This window comes from Sarcophilus harrisii, chromosome X (genome assembly GCF_902635505.1).
Source record: "Sarcophilus harrisii chromosome X, mSarHar1.11, whole genome shotgun sequence".
Classification (NCBI taxonomy): Eukaryota; Metazoa; Chordata; class Mammalia; order Dasyuromorphia; family Dasyuridae; genus Sarcophilus; species Sarcophilus harrisii.
The window spans coordinates 50058714-50075948 of NC_045432.1; the positions used below are offsets into that span (position 1 = coordinate 50058714).

General features: G+C 43.2%; 1 protein-coding gene across 6 annotated transcripts in view; it reads left to right on the forward strand.

Moving 5' to 3' along the window:
* Positions 1–17235, forward strand: part of AFF2 (AF4/FMR2 family member 2) — a 559096-nt gene that overhangs the window by 502670 nt on the left and 39191 nt on the right. For all 6 annotated transcript variants that reach the window (XM_031945005.1, XM_031945002.1, XM_023506974.2 and 3 more), the window contains 3 exons: positions 5726–5885; positions 11972–13036; positions 15634–15761. In XM_031945005.1, the coding sequence (XP_031800865.1) occupies positions 5726–5885; positions 11972–13036; positions 15634–15761 (1353 nt within the window). The remainder of the gene's footprint in view (positions 1–5725; positions 5886–11971; positions 13037–15633; positions 15762–17235) is intronic.

Below are 17235 nucleotides of genomic sequence, written 5' to 3' on the forward strand. Positions count from 1 at the left end.
GGCCAGTTTAGCCTTCGCCAGTAGTGTATAGACCACTCGGAGATTAGTAGTAACACTAGTAACGTAGTAGTCAGTGAATGATGCATTTGGGGAATTTAAAATCCCTCCAAAGCTCCATACACATATAAACCAAACCTACTTAAGACTTCAATGTATCTATGGTGTCGGGGATGTGGGTAGTGCATGTTACCTCCCCCAGTGGACTACCATAACCTCCTAGAGAGCAGATGTTTTTTCTGCCTTTTGAATCCCCAGTGCATAGGACTATATACCTAGAACATAGTGAGTGCATTATAAATGCTTATTGACTTGAATTCTGTCCATTCTGCTTACTACTCATGGCTGATGATGTATCAAAAGGTGAGATGGTCTGCTTGTCTAGTATGGCAGTATCTGAAGATGACTTGACATATGGTTCTAGTTCAGAATATGATGAGAGATTTAGCTTTAGGAGATGATTGGAAGTCATTTCCAGAACTCAGTGCAAGGTTACTTTTAAGGTTGAGGTAATTGTGATTCAAATTGTAAATATAAAATAATTACATTTGTAATTTTCAGCATCACTCTTATTTTGATTGAGCAAATAAGATAGAAACAGGCAAAACTGATATTCATGGAAAGCTCATCCAACTCAATCTGGGTTATTCCTGGGCCTTCAGCTTCCTTCCCAAGATGTTACCTGTCTAAAGAACTCAGAAAATGACAGTGTTTTATGCATGCATTTAGCAGGGTGAATTGAAACCAGATGTCTTCATTTCTCAAAGTCTGGGATTGGTTTAATCTCCTGTGTCCATCAGTATTTAATAAGGAATCTAAGAAACTACTGATTGCATTTAATGCACATTTATTAATCTGTCAGTGGAGCAAAAAATGTAAATTAATGTTCATTCTTTTAAAACGAGGCATTGTTTTTAGGGAATCTCTCTCATTCTACTTATTACCCTTAACCTCTTGGTGTAAATGACAGAAGAGTTGGAGTTTGGCAGATAGTATTTTAAAATGGGCTTTGGATTAAAAAAGAAATGCATACTTAAAAAATTAAAGGGGAATTCTTAAGGAATAGAAGGAATTTAGGAATATTAATTAACAGAGAGACTTCCTACACCCTAGTAGTAACTGACAGTTGATTTTTTGTTTATAATTTAATTAATTTTTAAACGAATGTTTGCCTTCTCTCCCTCCCATAACCCCTTCTCTCACCCCACCGAGAAAGCAGGAAAAACAAAAACGTGTATAGTTGACCAGGCCTATATTTATCTCTCTCTCTCTCTCTCTCTCTCTCTCTCTGTGTGTGTGTGTGTCTATATATATATACACACACACACACAGAGAGAGAGAGAGAGAGAGAGAGAGAGAGAGATCTCCCCAAATCTTTTCAAATTTGTCTGTCTTTACAATACTGTTTTTATTGCATAAATTCTTCTCCTGGCTTTGAATTAGTTCATACAGGTCATAAAATTTGCAAAATGCATCATTTTTCTAAAACCACCTCTTCTCATCATTCAAAAAAAGTTTTATTTCCTCCAGTTACAGGCAGAACAAATTTTTTTACGTTTGTTTTTAAAATTTTCAGTTTCAAATTCTCCCTCTTCCTTCCCACACCTCACCATTGAGAAAGCCCATGTGAAGTCATGCAAAACATTTCCATAAAAGTGATGTTGCAAAAGCAAACAGATCTCTGCCCCCCCCTTCAAACAAAACCCCTAAGAAAAAAGCATGCTGAAGTCTGTATTTGGACACAGTCAGTTCTTTCTCGTGCTATGGACAGGATTTGCCATCATAAGTCCTTTAAAGTAGTCTTGCATCATTGTATTGCTGAGAACAGCAAAGTCATTGACTGCTGATTGTCCCACCACTTGGCTATTACTATGTACACAGTACATTTCACTTGGAGCTCAGGGAGGACTTTCCAGGTTTTTCTGAGAGCATCCTGCCCATGATTTCTTATAGAACAAGAATATTCTTTCATAACCCCATACCACAATTTATTTGTACAAAAACTTTTCAATTTGATATAATCAAATTTTTTTCTATTTTGTGATCAATAATGATATCTAGTTCTTCTTCGGTCATAAATTCCTTCCTCTTCCACAGGTCTGAGAGGTAAACTATCCTATGTTCTTCCAATTTATTTATAATCTCATTCTTTATGCCAAGGTCATGAACCCATTTTGACCTTATCTTAGTGTATGGTGTTAAGTGTGGGTCAATGCCTAGTTTCTGCCCTACCAATTTCCAATTTTCCCAGCAATTTTTGTCAAACAGTGAGTTCTTATCCCAAAAACGGGGGTCTTTGGGTTTGTCAAACACTAGATTGTTAAAGTTATTGGCTGTTTTGTCCTTTGAACTTAACCTATTCCACTGATCAACTAGTCTATTTCTTAGCCAATAGCAGATGGTTTTAGTATCCGCTGTTTTATAAAATAATTTTAGATCTGGTACAGCTAGGCCACCTTCATTTGATTTTTTTTTTCATTAATTCCCTTGAAATTCTTCACTTTTTGTTTTTCCATATGAATTTTGTTGTTATTTTTTCTAGGTCATTAAAATAGTGTCTTGGGAGTCTTGTTGGTATAATGCTAAATAAATAGATTAGTTTAGGTAGTATTGTCATCTACGTTATATTTGCTCACCCAATCCAAAAGCATTTACTATTTTTCCAGCTGTTTAGATCTGACTTTATTTGTGTGGAAAGTGTTTTGTAGTTTTGCTCATATAGTTCCTGATTTTCCCTTGGCAGAGAGATTCCCAAATATTTTATACTATCGGCAGTTACTTTAAATGGAATTTCTCTTTGTAACTCTGACTGTTGGATTTTGTTAGTGATATATAAAAATGTTGATGACTTGTGTGGGTTTATTTTCATACCACAATTTATTTAGTCATTCCCCAATTGATGGAAATCTGGTCAATTGCCGATTCTTTGCACTGCCCCTTGTCATTTCTTCCAGCACAACATTGAAGTATGGCATTCATGTGCCATAACTTGTCCAGACATTTCCCCTCAGGTTCCTCACAAAAAGAGCTGCTGTCAATATTTTTGTACCTAGAGGTCCTTTTCCTTGATCTTTTTGGGGGTATTGACCTAGTAGCATGTCACTGGCCCACAGAGTATGCACAGTTTCCTAGTTTTTTTTTTTTTTTTTTGTTGTTGTTGTTTTTTAAGAAGCATAGTTCCTAATTGCTTTCCAAAATGATTGAACTAGTTGACAGCTCCAGCATCAGGGCCTCAATGGGGCTGTTTTCTCACAGCCTCTCCAGCATTTAGAGTCCGGTAGATTTTAAAGAGATTAAATTCCTTCCTGACCAGCAGGTAAAGATGGCTTTCTTCACAGCCCATAGAGTGTAATCTTAGAGAAGAATAGGCTTGTGTGAAAGGCGGGGGGGGAGCACAAGGGAGAGTATGGACTAATTTAGGCTAAAGAAAGGAGTGAAAGCCTCATGTTTCTCCCACGGTTCAATTCGGCTTCCACAATAATTGTATCTCAGGGTCCCTTTAGCCCAGGGTCTGAAGTCAGGAAAAAGGAACAAGAGTGGCCACCCACATGGTCTTTGGGCTGAAAGAGCTTGACTAGGGGATGAGAAAGGGAAGCTTGCTTCAACACTGGGAGAAAATAATTAGGCGAGCACTGTTCCCCTTCAGTCATCTTTCCCAAGCTCAACCTTGTGGGATCATCTAAGTAAGTTGAAGGGAGACATTTACTTGAAAAGTGGGGAGGGGGTATCCTCATTTCTAAGAAAATTAAATTAAGAATAAATTAAAGAGGCCATAAAAATAGAAGAGAAAAACCCCGACTCATCTGCTCTCACATTCTGAAATGCAGGTACGCAAACATGGAGAGCAGGGAATTCTGTCACTTGGCATACATTTTGCTAGCTCAAACTTACAAATTGAGGTGCTTCCTTATGATCGCTCCTTCTGGTCCCCTCTTTCAAAGAGATACGATTTAACGAAGAATGGGGTGTTCCTGGTTCTGGTCTTAGGTCTGCCTAAGCTGCAGCTGGACTTTGGGTATTGGACACCCCTTAAATGTCAGGTGCCCCACTTCCTCCCCAGGATGATGCTGGTATGAGACAAAGTGATCTTTAAGCTTTCCACCAGGTCCAACATTCTCTTTATCTATAAACCCTCAGACCATTTACATCAGAATTCCTCTATAACGTTATAGATGTCAATAAATAATTTTTATGGGTAGAGTTGGGCCAATAGGATTCCCCTAAGCAGTATGGGCTATGTCAAAAGGTATTCCCTGTATTTGAGTAACAGTACAGCTGCGAATGAAAACTATCTGAGCAGCTTTGGGGGGAACTTCTCAGAGTGGAAGCTTCTTCCATTAGGTAGACCGCTGGCTCCTCCACAGGCATGAGGGATAGCCTCTCGGCAGATAGCCAGTGGAGCAGAGGTGAGGTCATTTTCAGACGTGGCCGATGCGTTGATTGGTTCTGTTCAAACAGAGGGTGTACTGGATATAGGGATTGATGGAGAAACCAAAAAGAGGAAAAAGTATCAAGAAAACAAAAACTATAGATATGAAATGGAGAAGTTCAGAAGGAACTAAACATGGAAATTGATTTCATACATTATTCTCTTTTGTTCTCTGTATATTCCAACATTTGTGATTGGTGATGACTAAAAACAAATGTGAGTGCCAAAGTCTGAATCTGGTCTGGGTCCTCAAAGGAATTGGTGACTTTAAAATTACAGGGATTCATGAACAGCACACTTGTGTAATTGGAAATATCCATTTTATTTCGGGTGTAATAGGTTCAGAACTGTTTCCTTCAAAGGAATTAATTTGAAGAGATGTGGGGAAAACCATCATAGCTCATAAGGAAATCTTTGTAGAATCCAAAGTCTTGGCTACTTGGTAGCTAACTACCTTGAGCTGTAGTTGATGTGTAAAATAACACCAAATGACCTTTATTTTATTAATAACTGGTCAACTTTGTATGGTTTTCTTTCCCATTGCTATTCCCAACTTCCTTCTCTGCTCTCTCTGCCCATCCTGCTCTTACTCCCTTCCTTCTAATACCATTATGGCAAATAGTTTTAATTTCAATGTCTTATTGCAATGTTCAAAAAACTGTCAGGTAAAAAGATCCTTTGAGACTTGGAGTCAGTCACTGAGTATTTATTAAGTGCCTACTATGTGTCAAAGACTTTGCTACCCTGCCCCCCAAGAGCTCTCATTCATGAGTGTATCTTGCATTATTAGTGGTAATGTATCACATATTGCAATGGAGACAAGGCAGATAGTAATTGAAAGACTAATGACTTTAGGGTCAGGAGAGAGCTGGAGTTGATTCCTGCCACTACCACTTTCTTGCCATCAATTTACTTTGGGAAGGGGGCTCAATTTCCTCATCTGTAAATTGGGAAAGGGTATCTGTAGTCCCTTAAGCAAGCAGGGCCAAGTGAAGGGTACTAAGGACACCCGAGAAAGGTCTGTTCCCTTTATTTTCCTAATGCAAAAGAAAAATGAGGAATGACGTATAAAATTGATCAAACATCAAATAATGTCCATAAACAAGCAATTAGCATAGTCTGTGGTTGAGTTCATCTTCTGGGAATCCCTATGCTCATATGGCTGTCTCGTGTCCTCAGTGACATAACCCCCAAAAGAGCACGGAGCACATCTCTTGGGTTTTTTGCAAGCACCTAGCGAATGACAGAACGTGCCGTCCGTGTCACCTCGCTGAGAAAGATGCCCCTTTTCTCTTTCAGTCCAACGCTGCCGCCTGTCCCGGAGCCCCCGGTCATCGCCTCCAGCGGGGGTTCTGGAAGCTCCAGTGAATCGGACAGCAGTTCGGAGTCTGATTCTGACAGCGAGAGCTCCTCAAGTGACAGCGAGGGCAACGAGGAGTCCCGCAGCAATACTCCTCAGGTAAGGGACGCCCTGGTGAGCCAGACCTGCGCCACTTTGGGCCTTCTCTGTTCCTTTTTTCTTCCATTGAAGTCACTCAGGAAGGAGGGGGGAAGAGAAAAGCATGGAAGAAGGAAAAGAAGAGAAATGTGGGGCAAGAGTGAAATGTAGGGAAGCAGATAAGGAAGGCACAGGGGAGAGAAATATGGAGAGGGAGAAACATAAGGAGAAGAGGAAGGACAAAGATAATGATAATAGAGAAGGAAAAGAGAAATTTGGGGTGAGAGTGAGAGGAAGGAATGACAGGAGCAGGGGGCAAAAGGACCGAGAGGAAGAAGGCAAGGGCAGAACTTAGGGACACAAGGCAAAGCGGGAGGCAAAGTCAGAGGGGCCAAAGGGAAGACAAGATGGGATATAGGAACAGTAGGGGAGTAAGGAAGGGCAGAGAAGGTAAAGTAAAAAGAAGTATGAAGAGGAGGAAAGGAAGGTGAGCAGAGTGGGCCAAGGGGAGAGAAATAGGGAAGAAAATAGTGATAACAGAGAAGGAAAGGAGGGAGCGAAGGGCAAAGAATAAAGGAGAGAGGGAGGAAGGAAGGAAAGGGAAGGGCAGAGAAAAAGAGAAGAGAGCATGGAGGGGAAAATCAGGAAGGCCAAAGTGAGAGAAATATAGACTGAGAGTAGAACATAGGGAAGGAGCAAAAAGCAGGGGGCAAAAGACCAACTGGTCAAAGGGAAGAGAAATAGGGAGAAATGTAAGGAGTAGAGGAGGAAAGTAGGGACAGAAGAGGCTGAAGGAAGAGCAGAGAAATGGGGGAAAAGATAGTTATGCCAGAGAAGGAGGGTTGAACATAGTAACAGAAGGGAAAGGAGGAGGAGGGGAAAGACAATAAAGTACAAAGGGGAGAGGGAAGGTGGAGGAAGGAGACAAGAGAGGAGTATGGAGAGGTGGAACTTAGGGAAAGAAGGAGGGAAGACAATAGAGTGCAAAGGTGATAGAGGGAGATAAATAAATATAGAGAGTGGAACATAGGGAAGCAAAGAGGACAAAGGAGGAAGTTAGGAAGAGCAGGGAGCAAAGAGGAAGGGGAGAAGATGGAACTTAGGGAGAGAAAAGTATGAAGAACAGGTGGAATGGAGGGACAACAGAGGACAGATCTAAGGGGAGTGAAATATAGAGTGAGAGTGGAACCTAGAGAAGCAAAGGAGTAAGAACAGGATGGACAGAGAGTGCAAAGAGGAGAAAAGAGTATGGATATGTGGTGAGAGTGAAATGTAGGGAAGGAGGAGGAACGCAAAGGGGAGTAAAGTAGGGAAAGCGAAGAATATAGGGACAGTGGAGAAGGAAAGGAGAGAGAAGGAAGGACAGGGGCAAAGGGCCGAGAATTATGAAGAGGAGGTGAAATGGAGGGAGGGAAGACAAGTAAGGAGAGGAAGGGAAGACAATAGAGTGCAAAGGAGATAGAAGAAGAGAAATTTGTGGTGAGAGTAGCACTTAGGGAAGGGGAGAAAAGAATAGAGGGAAGGTAAAAAAAAAAAAGGCAAGAAGGACAGAGAGGACAAAAGGGAGAAAGGAAGGTTGGGAGAGCACAACGGGCCAAGGGGAGAAAAATAGAGTGAGAGTGGAACATAGGGACAGGAGAGAAAGAGCAGAAAGGGCAAAGTAGATGGAAGTATGAAGAGAAGATGGAACTTAGGAACAGCAGGAATGGTAGAGAGGGCAAAGTATGGAAAGAAGTTGGAACATAGAGACAAGAGAGTAGGAAGGGAATGAAAAAGGAAGGTTGGAAGAGCAGAACAGGAACACAAAGGGGAGAAATGTATGGAGATAGGGAAGACAATAAAGTGCAAAGATGATAGAGGGAGAGAAGAAGGACAGAGAGGATGAAAGGAGTGAGAAAGGAAGGTTGGGAGAGCACAGCGGGCCAAGGGAGAGAAATATAGAGTGAGAGTGGAACATAGGGAAACAGAGAAGGTAAGGGGGTGATATATAGAAAGAGGGAGAAACTTAGGAAAAGAAAAGAACATAGGGACAGGAGAGAAGATGGAACTTGAGAACAGAAGAGAAATTTGGGGTAAGGGAAGACAAGTATGGTGGGGCAAGACAATAGAGTACAAAGGAAATAGGAGAAGGGGAGACAGAGAGGAAGGAATGGAGGAAAGAGGGAAGAGAAATATAGAGTGAGAGTGGAACATAGGGAAGCAGAGAAGGAAGGAGGCAAAGGGCCAAGAGGTCAAAGGGAAAACAAGTATGGAGAGAAGTAGGAACGGGAAGGTAGGTCAGAGAGGGATAGGGAGAGCAAAGAACATAGGGACAACAGAAGGGGAGTGAAGGTAAAATAGAAAGAAGTAAGAAGAGAAGGAAAGGAAGTGAAATTTGAGGCGAGAGTGAAACTTAGGGAAGTAGAGAAGAAGGAAGGGAGTAAGAGCAGGATGGGCAGAGAAGACAAAGGAGGAAGTTAGGAACAGAAGAGAAATTTAGGGTGAGAGTAGCACATAGGGAAGCAAAGATGATAGAGGAAAAAAGGGCAGGAAGGGGGGCAAAATATGGGGTGAGTGAAATGTAGGGAAGGAAAAGCGGAGAGAAGTATGCAAAGGGCCGAGAAGTATGAAGAGGAGTTGGAATGGAGGGACAAGCAGGGAGTAATGAACAAAATATAGGGAAACAGGGAAGGAAAATGGGAAAAATGAAGAAGGGAAGAGGAGTGTGGAGAGAAGGTAAGGAAGTGAAGTAGGGACAGCAAGGGAGAAAGTAGGCAAAGGGGAGGGAAAGTCAGAGGGGCCAAAGGGAAGACAAGATGGGACATAGAAACAGAAGGGAAGCAGCAAAAGACCAAGAGGTCATAGGGAAAGAAGAGAAGTATAGAGAAAAGTTGGAACATAGAGCATTAGAGGAGGGAAGGAGTGAGAAAGGAAGGTTGGAAGAGCAGAGTGGGCTGAGAGTAGAAGATACGGAAGGTGGAGAAAAGGAGGGAGCAAATGGCAGATAGGGCCAAGGGGAGTGAAATGTGGAGAAGAAAGGGAGCAAGGAGAGTCAAGTAGGGACAGAAGGAGAAGGAAGGCAAAGAGGAGAGATGTATGAAGAGAGGGTTAGTGGGAGAAACATAAGGGAAGAGGAGGGGGCAACAGACAGAGAAATATGGGGTGAAAGTGGAATGTTGGAAAGGGGAGAGAAGGTAGGAAAAGCAGGAAGAAATGTAAGGAGAGGGAAGAACATAGGGACAACAGAGAAGGAACGACAGGAGCAGGGAAAGCAAAGGGGAAAGAACAGAATATAGGGAAAGAGAAGTATGGAGAAAGCATGGAATTTAAGGACAGAAGAGAAGGAGGGAAGACAATAGAGTGCAAAGGTGATAGAGGGAGCTGGAAGGAGGGAAAGAATAGAGGAGAGGAAGTGAGGAAGCAAAGAAAGGGCAGAGAGGGAAAAGTAGAAGTATGAAGAGAAGGTGTAATATATAGGGAAAGAAGAGAAAAAGGAAGGAGGGGAGGGAGGGAGGAAGAGAAAGATGGAAAGAAGGAGGAACTTAGGGAGAGAGTAGAACAACAGAGAAGGAAGGACAGGAGCAGAGGGCAAAGGGGAGAGAAGTAGGAAGAACAGGTGGAATGGAGGGACAGAAAAGCAGGGAGGAAACATTTGAAGTAAAAAGCAGAGAAATGGGGAAGTAGATAGTGATAACACAGAAGGAAGGAGCAAAGAGTAAAAGGTCGAGGGGAAGACAATAGACTTCAAAGGAGATCGAGGAATAGAGGGCCAAGAGAATGGGGAGGGGAAAGAAGTGTGAAGAGAAGCTGGAACTTAGGGACAGAAGAGAAGGGAAAGCAGGAAGAAATGTAAGGAGAGAGAAGAACAGGGGGCAAAGGGCCAAGAGATCAAAGGGAAGGGAGTAGGAAAGGAAGAGAAATATGGGGTGAGAGTAAAACGTAGGGAAGGAGAAGCAGACAGGGGCTAAGGGAAGAGGAATATGGAGAAAAGTTGGAACATAGAGACAGAAAGTGGGACATAGGAAGGCAAAGTAGATAGAAGTATGAAGAGAAGAAATATGAGGTGAGAGTGGGAAGCAGACTAGAAAGGGAACGAGGAGAGAAGGTGGGACAACAGGAGCAGGGGGCAAAGGTCCAAGATGTAGGGAAAGCAAAGAATATAGGGACAACAGAAGGAAGAAACAGAGCACAGGGCCGGAAGGAGACATAAGGGAAGAACATAGGGACAAGAGAGAAAGAGGATAATGGGGGAAGGAGGGATGAGAAGAGAGGGTTAGAGGGAAGGAAGGACAAGAAGCTAAGGAGAAAGTTAGGAAGAACAGGGAACAAAAGGCAAAAAGGAAGGGAATAAGGAAAGAGGGGAAAGAAAACAACATAGGAACAACAGAAAAGTCTGGAGAGAAGAGGGAACTTAGGAACAGAAGAGAAATTTGGGGTGAGAGTAGCATGTAGGGGAGCAGAGAAGAATGGAGAGTGAAAGAGAGGAAGGAGCAAAAAGCAGGGGTCAAAGAGTAGAAAAGAGTATAGAGAGGGCAGGAAGGAGCAAGAATACAAAGGGGAGAGGAATGTGGAAAGTGGGGGAACTTCAGAAGAGCAAAGAACATAGGGAAGCAGAGAAGAGGGGAGAAAAGATGGAACGTAGGGACAGAAACGAGGAAAGGGAATGAGGAACAGAAACAGAAGGGAAAGGAGAGAGAGAAGTATGGAGAGGAAGCAGAATGGAGGGACAGAAGGTAGGAACAGAGACAAAAGAGTAGGAAGGGTGGAAGAGCAGAGCAGGCCAAGGGGAGAAAAATATGGACTGAGAAGGAAGGGGAAGAGCAGTATGGAAAGAGGGAGAAACGTAGGGAAAGCAAAGAATATAGGGACAATAGAAAAGGAAGCATTGAAAAGCAGGGGGCAAAGGGCCAAGAGGTCAACAAGTATAGAGAGGAGGAAGAAGGTAGGAAGAAGAAAGGGAGTAAGGAAGTGAAATATGAGGTGAGAGTGAAACGTAGGGAAGGTGGAGAAAGGGAGGAACATAGGGACAACAGAGAAGTATGGGGGGAAGAATGAAACTTAGGGGTAAAGGGGAAAGAAGTATGAAGAGAAGGAGGAACATAGGGAAGAAAATAGAGATAACAGAAAAGGAAAGGAAGAGGAATATGGGATGAGAGTGGAATGTTGGGAAGCAGAGAGAAATGTAAGGAGAGGGAAGAACATAGGGAGTGAGGAAGCAAAGTAGATAGAAGTATGGAGATAAGGAAGGAGCAAAGAGCAGAGGTCAAAGGTAAGAGAAGGTGGAACATAGAGACAACAGAAAAGGATGACAGGAGCAGGGGGCCAAGGGCTGAGAAGTATGAAGAAGAGAGAAGTATGAAAAGGGAGAAATGTAAGGAGAGCAAAGAACATAGGGAGAAAAGGTGGAACATAGGGACAGAAGACAAAGAAGGAGAGGGGAAAGAAGTATGGGAAGAGGAAATGAGAGGGGTAAGTTCCCTTCCCTTAGCAGGGGAAAAGTGCCAAGAGTTCAAAGGGAAGACAAGGCTAGGAGGGCTGCAGAACAAAGGGAAAATAGGGGAAAGACAAGAGGGGGGGCAGCTCCACTCACAGAGGTTGTTGGTTGTTCTTCATTCTCGTAAAGGACCCTGACATCAGGAAAGTGATGCCATGACCTGTGGGTGAAGTAGACTGAAATGAGGGAGGGCTGTGCAATTGGCACCTACCTCCCTTTCCTGTCCAGACCCAGCTATAGATCAGGACGACCAGAGATGGCCAAGACCTTGGCCCTTTTAAGCTAAGGTCTTCAACAGGTCTCAGTTTGACTGAGGCAGCACCCATTCAATGAGTATGGTTAGATAAGAAATAAGATAAAGAATGGCCTCTTTCACCTAATCCAAGAAAATGTAAATAAATGAAAGAAGGAATCTGGGAGGGGAAGACCCTCAGGGTTTCTGGCCAAAGCAGAAATGGCTATTGAGATTTGATCTGAGGATGGGGTGGGGAGCAATGATTGTACAGCACTAAACTCCTGCGCCTCCAGTGGTGATGTCGAAGTAATAACTAAGGTGATTTTGGCCTTCCTTATCCAAGCGACAATAGGCCAAGGCCTTTGTCCAATTAATTTTGTGTTGTTTTGCCATCCACAGCCAGATCCACCTTCGACCAACAAATGGCAGCTGGACAAATGGCTCAACAAAGTGAACCCGCATAACAAAACAATTATAAGCAACCAAAATGAGACATCCAGTGAGAATAATACTCTACTTTCCATCACCCCACAAACCGAAGCACAGAATAAAGGAAAAGTCAATCCTGGCCTGTTTCAGATCGAACCCAAAGAGAGGCCTCTGCTGAGCCCTCTCAGAGAGAAAGCACGTCAACGGCTCCTCCAGAAACCACCACCTCCTCTAGAGGCCAAAAACTCCAAGCAGAAGTCACCCGCTCCAAATGAAGCAGCCCCTCAGAAGATCATGGGCAAAAAGCAACCCCAAAAGGTCGAAAGGACACCCAGCACCGAAGAGTACCCCTGGCCTAGACCAAATATTCATCCCAGCAACACTCCCAAAGACAAAGACACGCCGGAACACGGAGAGCAGGCCAAAGCACGCAACAGAGCAGCAGTTGGAAAACTGGCCCCAAGGAAAGAACCCAAACTTACGGCAGCGTTTATTGCCGAAAAAAAGAAGTTGAGAGGCCCTGGAAAAATCGTTCCCAAGTCTCGAGAATTTGTTGAAACCGATTCCTCAACTTCAGACTCCAACACGGACCAAGAAGAAGCCTTACAGGTTAAATCGGGGCCTCCCTGTCCCACTCCGATCAGCGCCCCCAAACCGAAGGAGACTCCGGGCAACGGCATTGTCAGCGTCAGCACTTTAAGCGGAAGCAGCAGTAACAGCAGCATCTGCACGGATGTCGCTGCCGCTGAAGTGGAGGAGCAGCTTTTTTCACCTCTGCCCATTGTGCAAACTGAACTTTTGTCCCCAATACGCGATAATGACGATGCTAATTCACTTTGGGTCAAAATAGATCTTGGCTTACTGTCTCGAGTACCTAGCCGAGAGCCAGCTGAAACCACTTCCACCAAGACCGATGCCAGAGAAAATAATGCAAAACAGCCACAGCCACAGCCGGCACAGCCCCCACAGTCCCGAGAGTCACCTGGTCCTTCATTTGCTGAAAAGGTGCCGGCCAAGAACAAGAGGAAGTACAAGGTAGGTCAACTAAGTGGCTATTTGGGTTGTCCCTTGTTCAAGGTCCTTGCCACCCTCAAGACTGTCAGCAAGCACAACAAAATCACACTGCCTGGTAGAGCACAGTCCCAAGGGCTGTATCCATTTCGGATGGTAATGACTTTTTAAGGAATAAAGTATGATTGGGCCATTTGCCTGCTGACTAATCCTGACTAATCAGGAATTGCAGTTGATCCTCCGCCAGGTGAATGAAATGTACAGAGAGACGAAAGGTTTCCCCTTTTCTGGGGTTGCCATGCCTTTATGTGAGGTTCAGTGCCCGAGAGGTACTCACTGCTTTCATAGCTTATTCACCCTTTGCCCACCATGGCCAATTTTTTTAAAAAAGTTCTCTCCCCTTCTTCCTTCCTTTCCATCTGCAGAGACACAGAGATATATCACAATGACCTTTCCCTGATGATCATTTACATACTATGACACGTTCTGGTTCACTTTGATGTAATCAAAGGAAAATCCCAAGCAACAGTGATCTTTGGGATGCTGTCTATGAATAGCATAGAAAACCTAGAGGAGAGTGGCTAAAGCCTCAGCCTCAGAGAGGCTGAGCCTCAGTTTTTATGATAGTCGTGGCTGGTGACAGTCCCATATCTCCCAGGGCAGACAATGGGTACTCTGAAGATGGAGACTGGAACAAACTTTTCAATGACATTGCCTTCTCCTCATTCACATCAACACATCATTCAGGTTATTTCTCAGGGAAAAGGCCTTACCGCCATGGCTTTTTAGGTAGTGAGGAGGGATTCAGAAATGCTTGCTTTCTGCTCAGGAGGCCTGCCTCATTCACTATCTTCTGAGCCTCCTGACACTAGCAAAGCTGCTGTGCTGCCCAATATAGGAACCTTGGTGTCTTTTGAAAACATTACTAAAGTTATCTGCCATCAGTGTGAAATCTCAGAGCCTGTTTACTGAATGGCAACTGGCAGAAACTCTGTGGCAGGTAGTAGTAAACCTGGAGTTCTATTCTTAGTTAAAATGGCTACCTCCCATAGCATAAGTTTAAATTATGGACAACCAAGGGAAAATGCCAGAAAAGATCCCATGCTTTTTGTGGATTGCGGAGGGCCCTAGCATATTCTAGTGTATTAGCTATCAGCTTGGACAAGATTTGTACCCATGGCTGCAACTTTGGTTCTATTTTGTTCATTTGGGGATCAGCATGAGAGAGAAAAGAGGGAGGCTGGCGGTTAGTCATATATCTAATTTCCATTCCATCACCTCCCCAACCAAGCAGTCACACCTCAATTTAGCTCTCTCTCCACTCCACAATGTTTGGTCAGACATCGATGATAAAAGACATCTTTAGAAGCAATAAACTGTGAAAACAGTTTTACAGTTAAAGGTTCTGATAAAAGCCTCATTTCCAAAATACATAGAGAACTGACTCTATAAGAAATCAAGCCATTCTCCAATTGATAAATGGTCAAAGGATATGAACAGACAATTCTCAGATAAAGAAATTGAAACTATTTCTAGTCATATGAAAAGATGCTCCAAGTCATTATTAACCAGAGAAATGCAAATTAAGACAACTCTGAGATACCACTACACACCTGTCAGACTGGCTAGAATGACAGGAAAAGATAATTCTGAATGTTGGAAGGGATGTGGGAAAACTGGGACACTGATACATTGTTGGTGGAGTTGTGAACACATCCAGCCATTCTGGAGAGTGATTTGGAACTATGCTCAAAAAGCTATCAAACTGTGCATACCCTTTGACCCAGCAGTGTTACTACTGGGCTTATATCCCAAAGAGATACTAAAGAAGGGAAAGGGACCTGTATGTGCACGAATCTTTGTGGCAGCCCTCTTTGTAGTGGCCAGAAACTGGAAACTGAATGGATGCCCATCAGTTGGAGAATGGTTGAATAAATTGTGGCATATGAATATTATGGAATATTATTGTTCTGTAAAAAATGACTAGCAGGAAGATTTCAGAAAGGCCTGGAGAGACTGACAGGAACTGATGCTGAGTGAAATGAAATATTGTATGATGGTCAATTCTGATGGGCGTGGCCCTCTTCAACAATGAGATGAACCAAATCATTTCCAATAGAGCAGGAATGAACTGAACCAGCTACATACACCCAGGGAAAGAACTCTGGGAGAGGACTAGGAACAACTACGTAGAATTCCCATTCCCTCTCTTTTCGTCTGCCTGCACTTCTGATTTCCTTCACAGGCTAATTGTACACTATTTCAAAGCCTGATTCTTTTTGTACAACAAAATAATTGTTTGGACATGTGTACATATATTGTATTTAACTTCTACTTTAACATATTTAACATGTATTGGTCAACCTGCCATCTGGGGGAAGGGGTGGAAAAATTGGAACAAAAGCTTTTGCCACTGTCAGTGCTGAAAAATTACCCATGCATATATCTTGGAAATAAAAAGCTATAAAAAGGCACCCTTAATTAAAGAAATATCTCCGATCCCCTCATGCCATATCCCTATTTATAAAAAAGCAGTCTGTTTTAATCTTAGAACTTCCTATGCCCCATAAGAATGTTTGTATGTAGATCCTCTCTTATTCCAGCTCTTTTTTTTATTATAGTCAGCTGATCATCTGGACCCGTTCACTGACAACAAGAAGCAGCGACTAGATGATATCCCACCATCCTGTCTGCTTCCACCTTGCATTTCACCAATACCCAATAGTAACAGATTCCCCAGCACTAAAGAGTAAGTCTGTTCTTAGAATTAAGGTACAAAGAAAAACTATTATTTAGGAAGTACCTGCAGTGGGGGGAGGGGGAGTATCCCAGAGGAACTTCAGGTAAAGGATGGGCATCCCTCAACACAATGGATGAACATAAAGCACTGGTGTATATGGCAGCAGATCATTCCATTGCTCCCAGATTCATCCTGGAAGCAGTTCTATGGACCAGCTCATAGGACCACTAAAAATCCCCCAATGACATTTGTTCCAATGTAGAACAGAAACAAAAGGCAGACGAAACACAGGCAGATGCTAACATTTCTCCCCAACAACAGACGACCTTCAGTATCAATTTTGATGGAGCAGTTCACTTCACTAAAAAACAAAAAGCGACTCCTTGTTGCTTCATCTTGAGGTCTAAAACAGTCTGGTTCTATAGAGGGGAGGGGTATCGTATTTGGAGGAGGGAAGAGAGAATGGCAGAAATAATGGCTTTCTCAGGCTTTAATGAAAAGCAGTCAGGTGGGGTTGTGGGATTGGGCACAAATAAAGGAGAAATCCACTGCTTCAAATAGTGTTGAGTTTTCTGTATCTTCTTGACCACCCAAAAAAGGCCGGAGGCTTGCAGGCTGTGACATCTTCATTGTCTGCCAATCGGCCTCCTCCCTCCAACTGCAATAACTTTCCAGCCCCAAGTCCAGCTCTCCATTCCACCCTGACATTTTGACTGCATTTCTTCCTGGATTCTGCATCTATGTTAACTAATAGTCATGCCAGCTGTTTAAAGTATTCAGCCTGGATAATTATTGCCATGGATTCATTCGGAAGGAAAGATGACTTCCACCAAATGCCAGTCCTTGAGTCCATGGGTAGCCCATAGCCTAGCAGCACCAGTCTGCCTAAATGCTGATAGCGATAGATTTCCCAGCTTGGTGGAAGGTAGAACAGCTGCCGCTGTTTTACCTTCCACCTCCCCGGTCCCCAAAACATACCACTCCCCCCCTTTCCCAGCACACTCAGAACGAAGGTAGCTCCACCTTCACTCCCTGAGTCTGTGGGCTTCCTCTGGGTAGGGAAGCATATTCTGGAGCACCTCCTGAAATTCATACTCAATGTTTCAAAATGCCCAGCTGCCAGGCTCAAACCATTCCAAAGACATCTTCCAGAGAAAAGAAAGAATTAGAGTCCAACAGATAGCTGGCAAAAACAGCAGCGGTCGACTTAGAAAAAGCTAGACTATCTTCAGGTCCAGTCAGGATAAAGAGGTTCTGAAAAGGGAAACTGCAGAATTGATTTTTTTGCTCTCATTACTTCCTGTGACTTTTTTCATAAGCAAACCATTTATATCTTTCTTTCTATGCCATATATAGGGGGTTCAAGCCAGAAAATAGAGGCGATTTCTCTGAGCAAACATCTTATTTTCTTCTTACTCTCTCTAAATTTCCATGAGGAGGGAGATTCGGGACCTTTTACTATTTGGGGGGAGAAAGGAAGGGA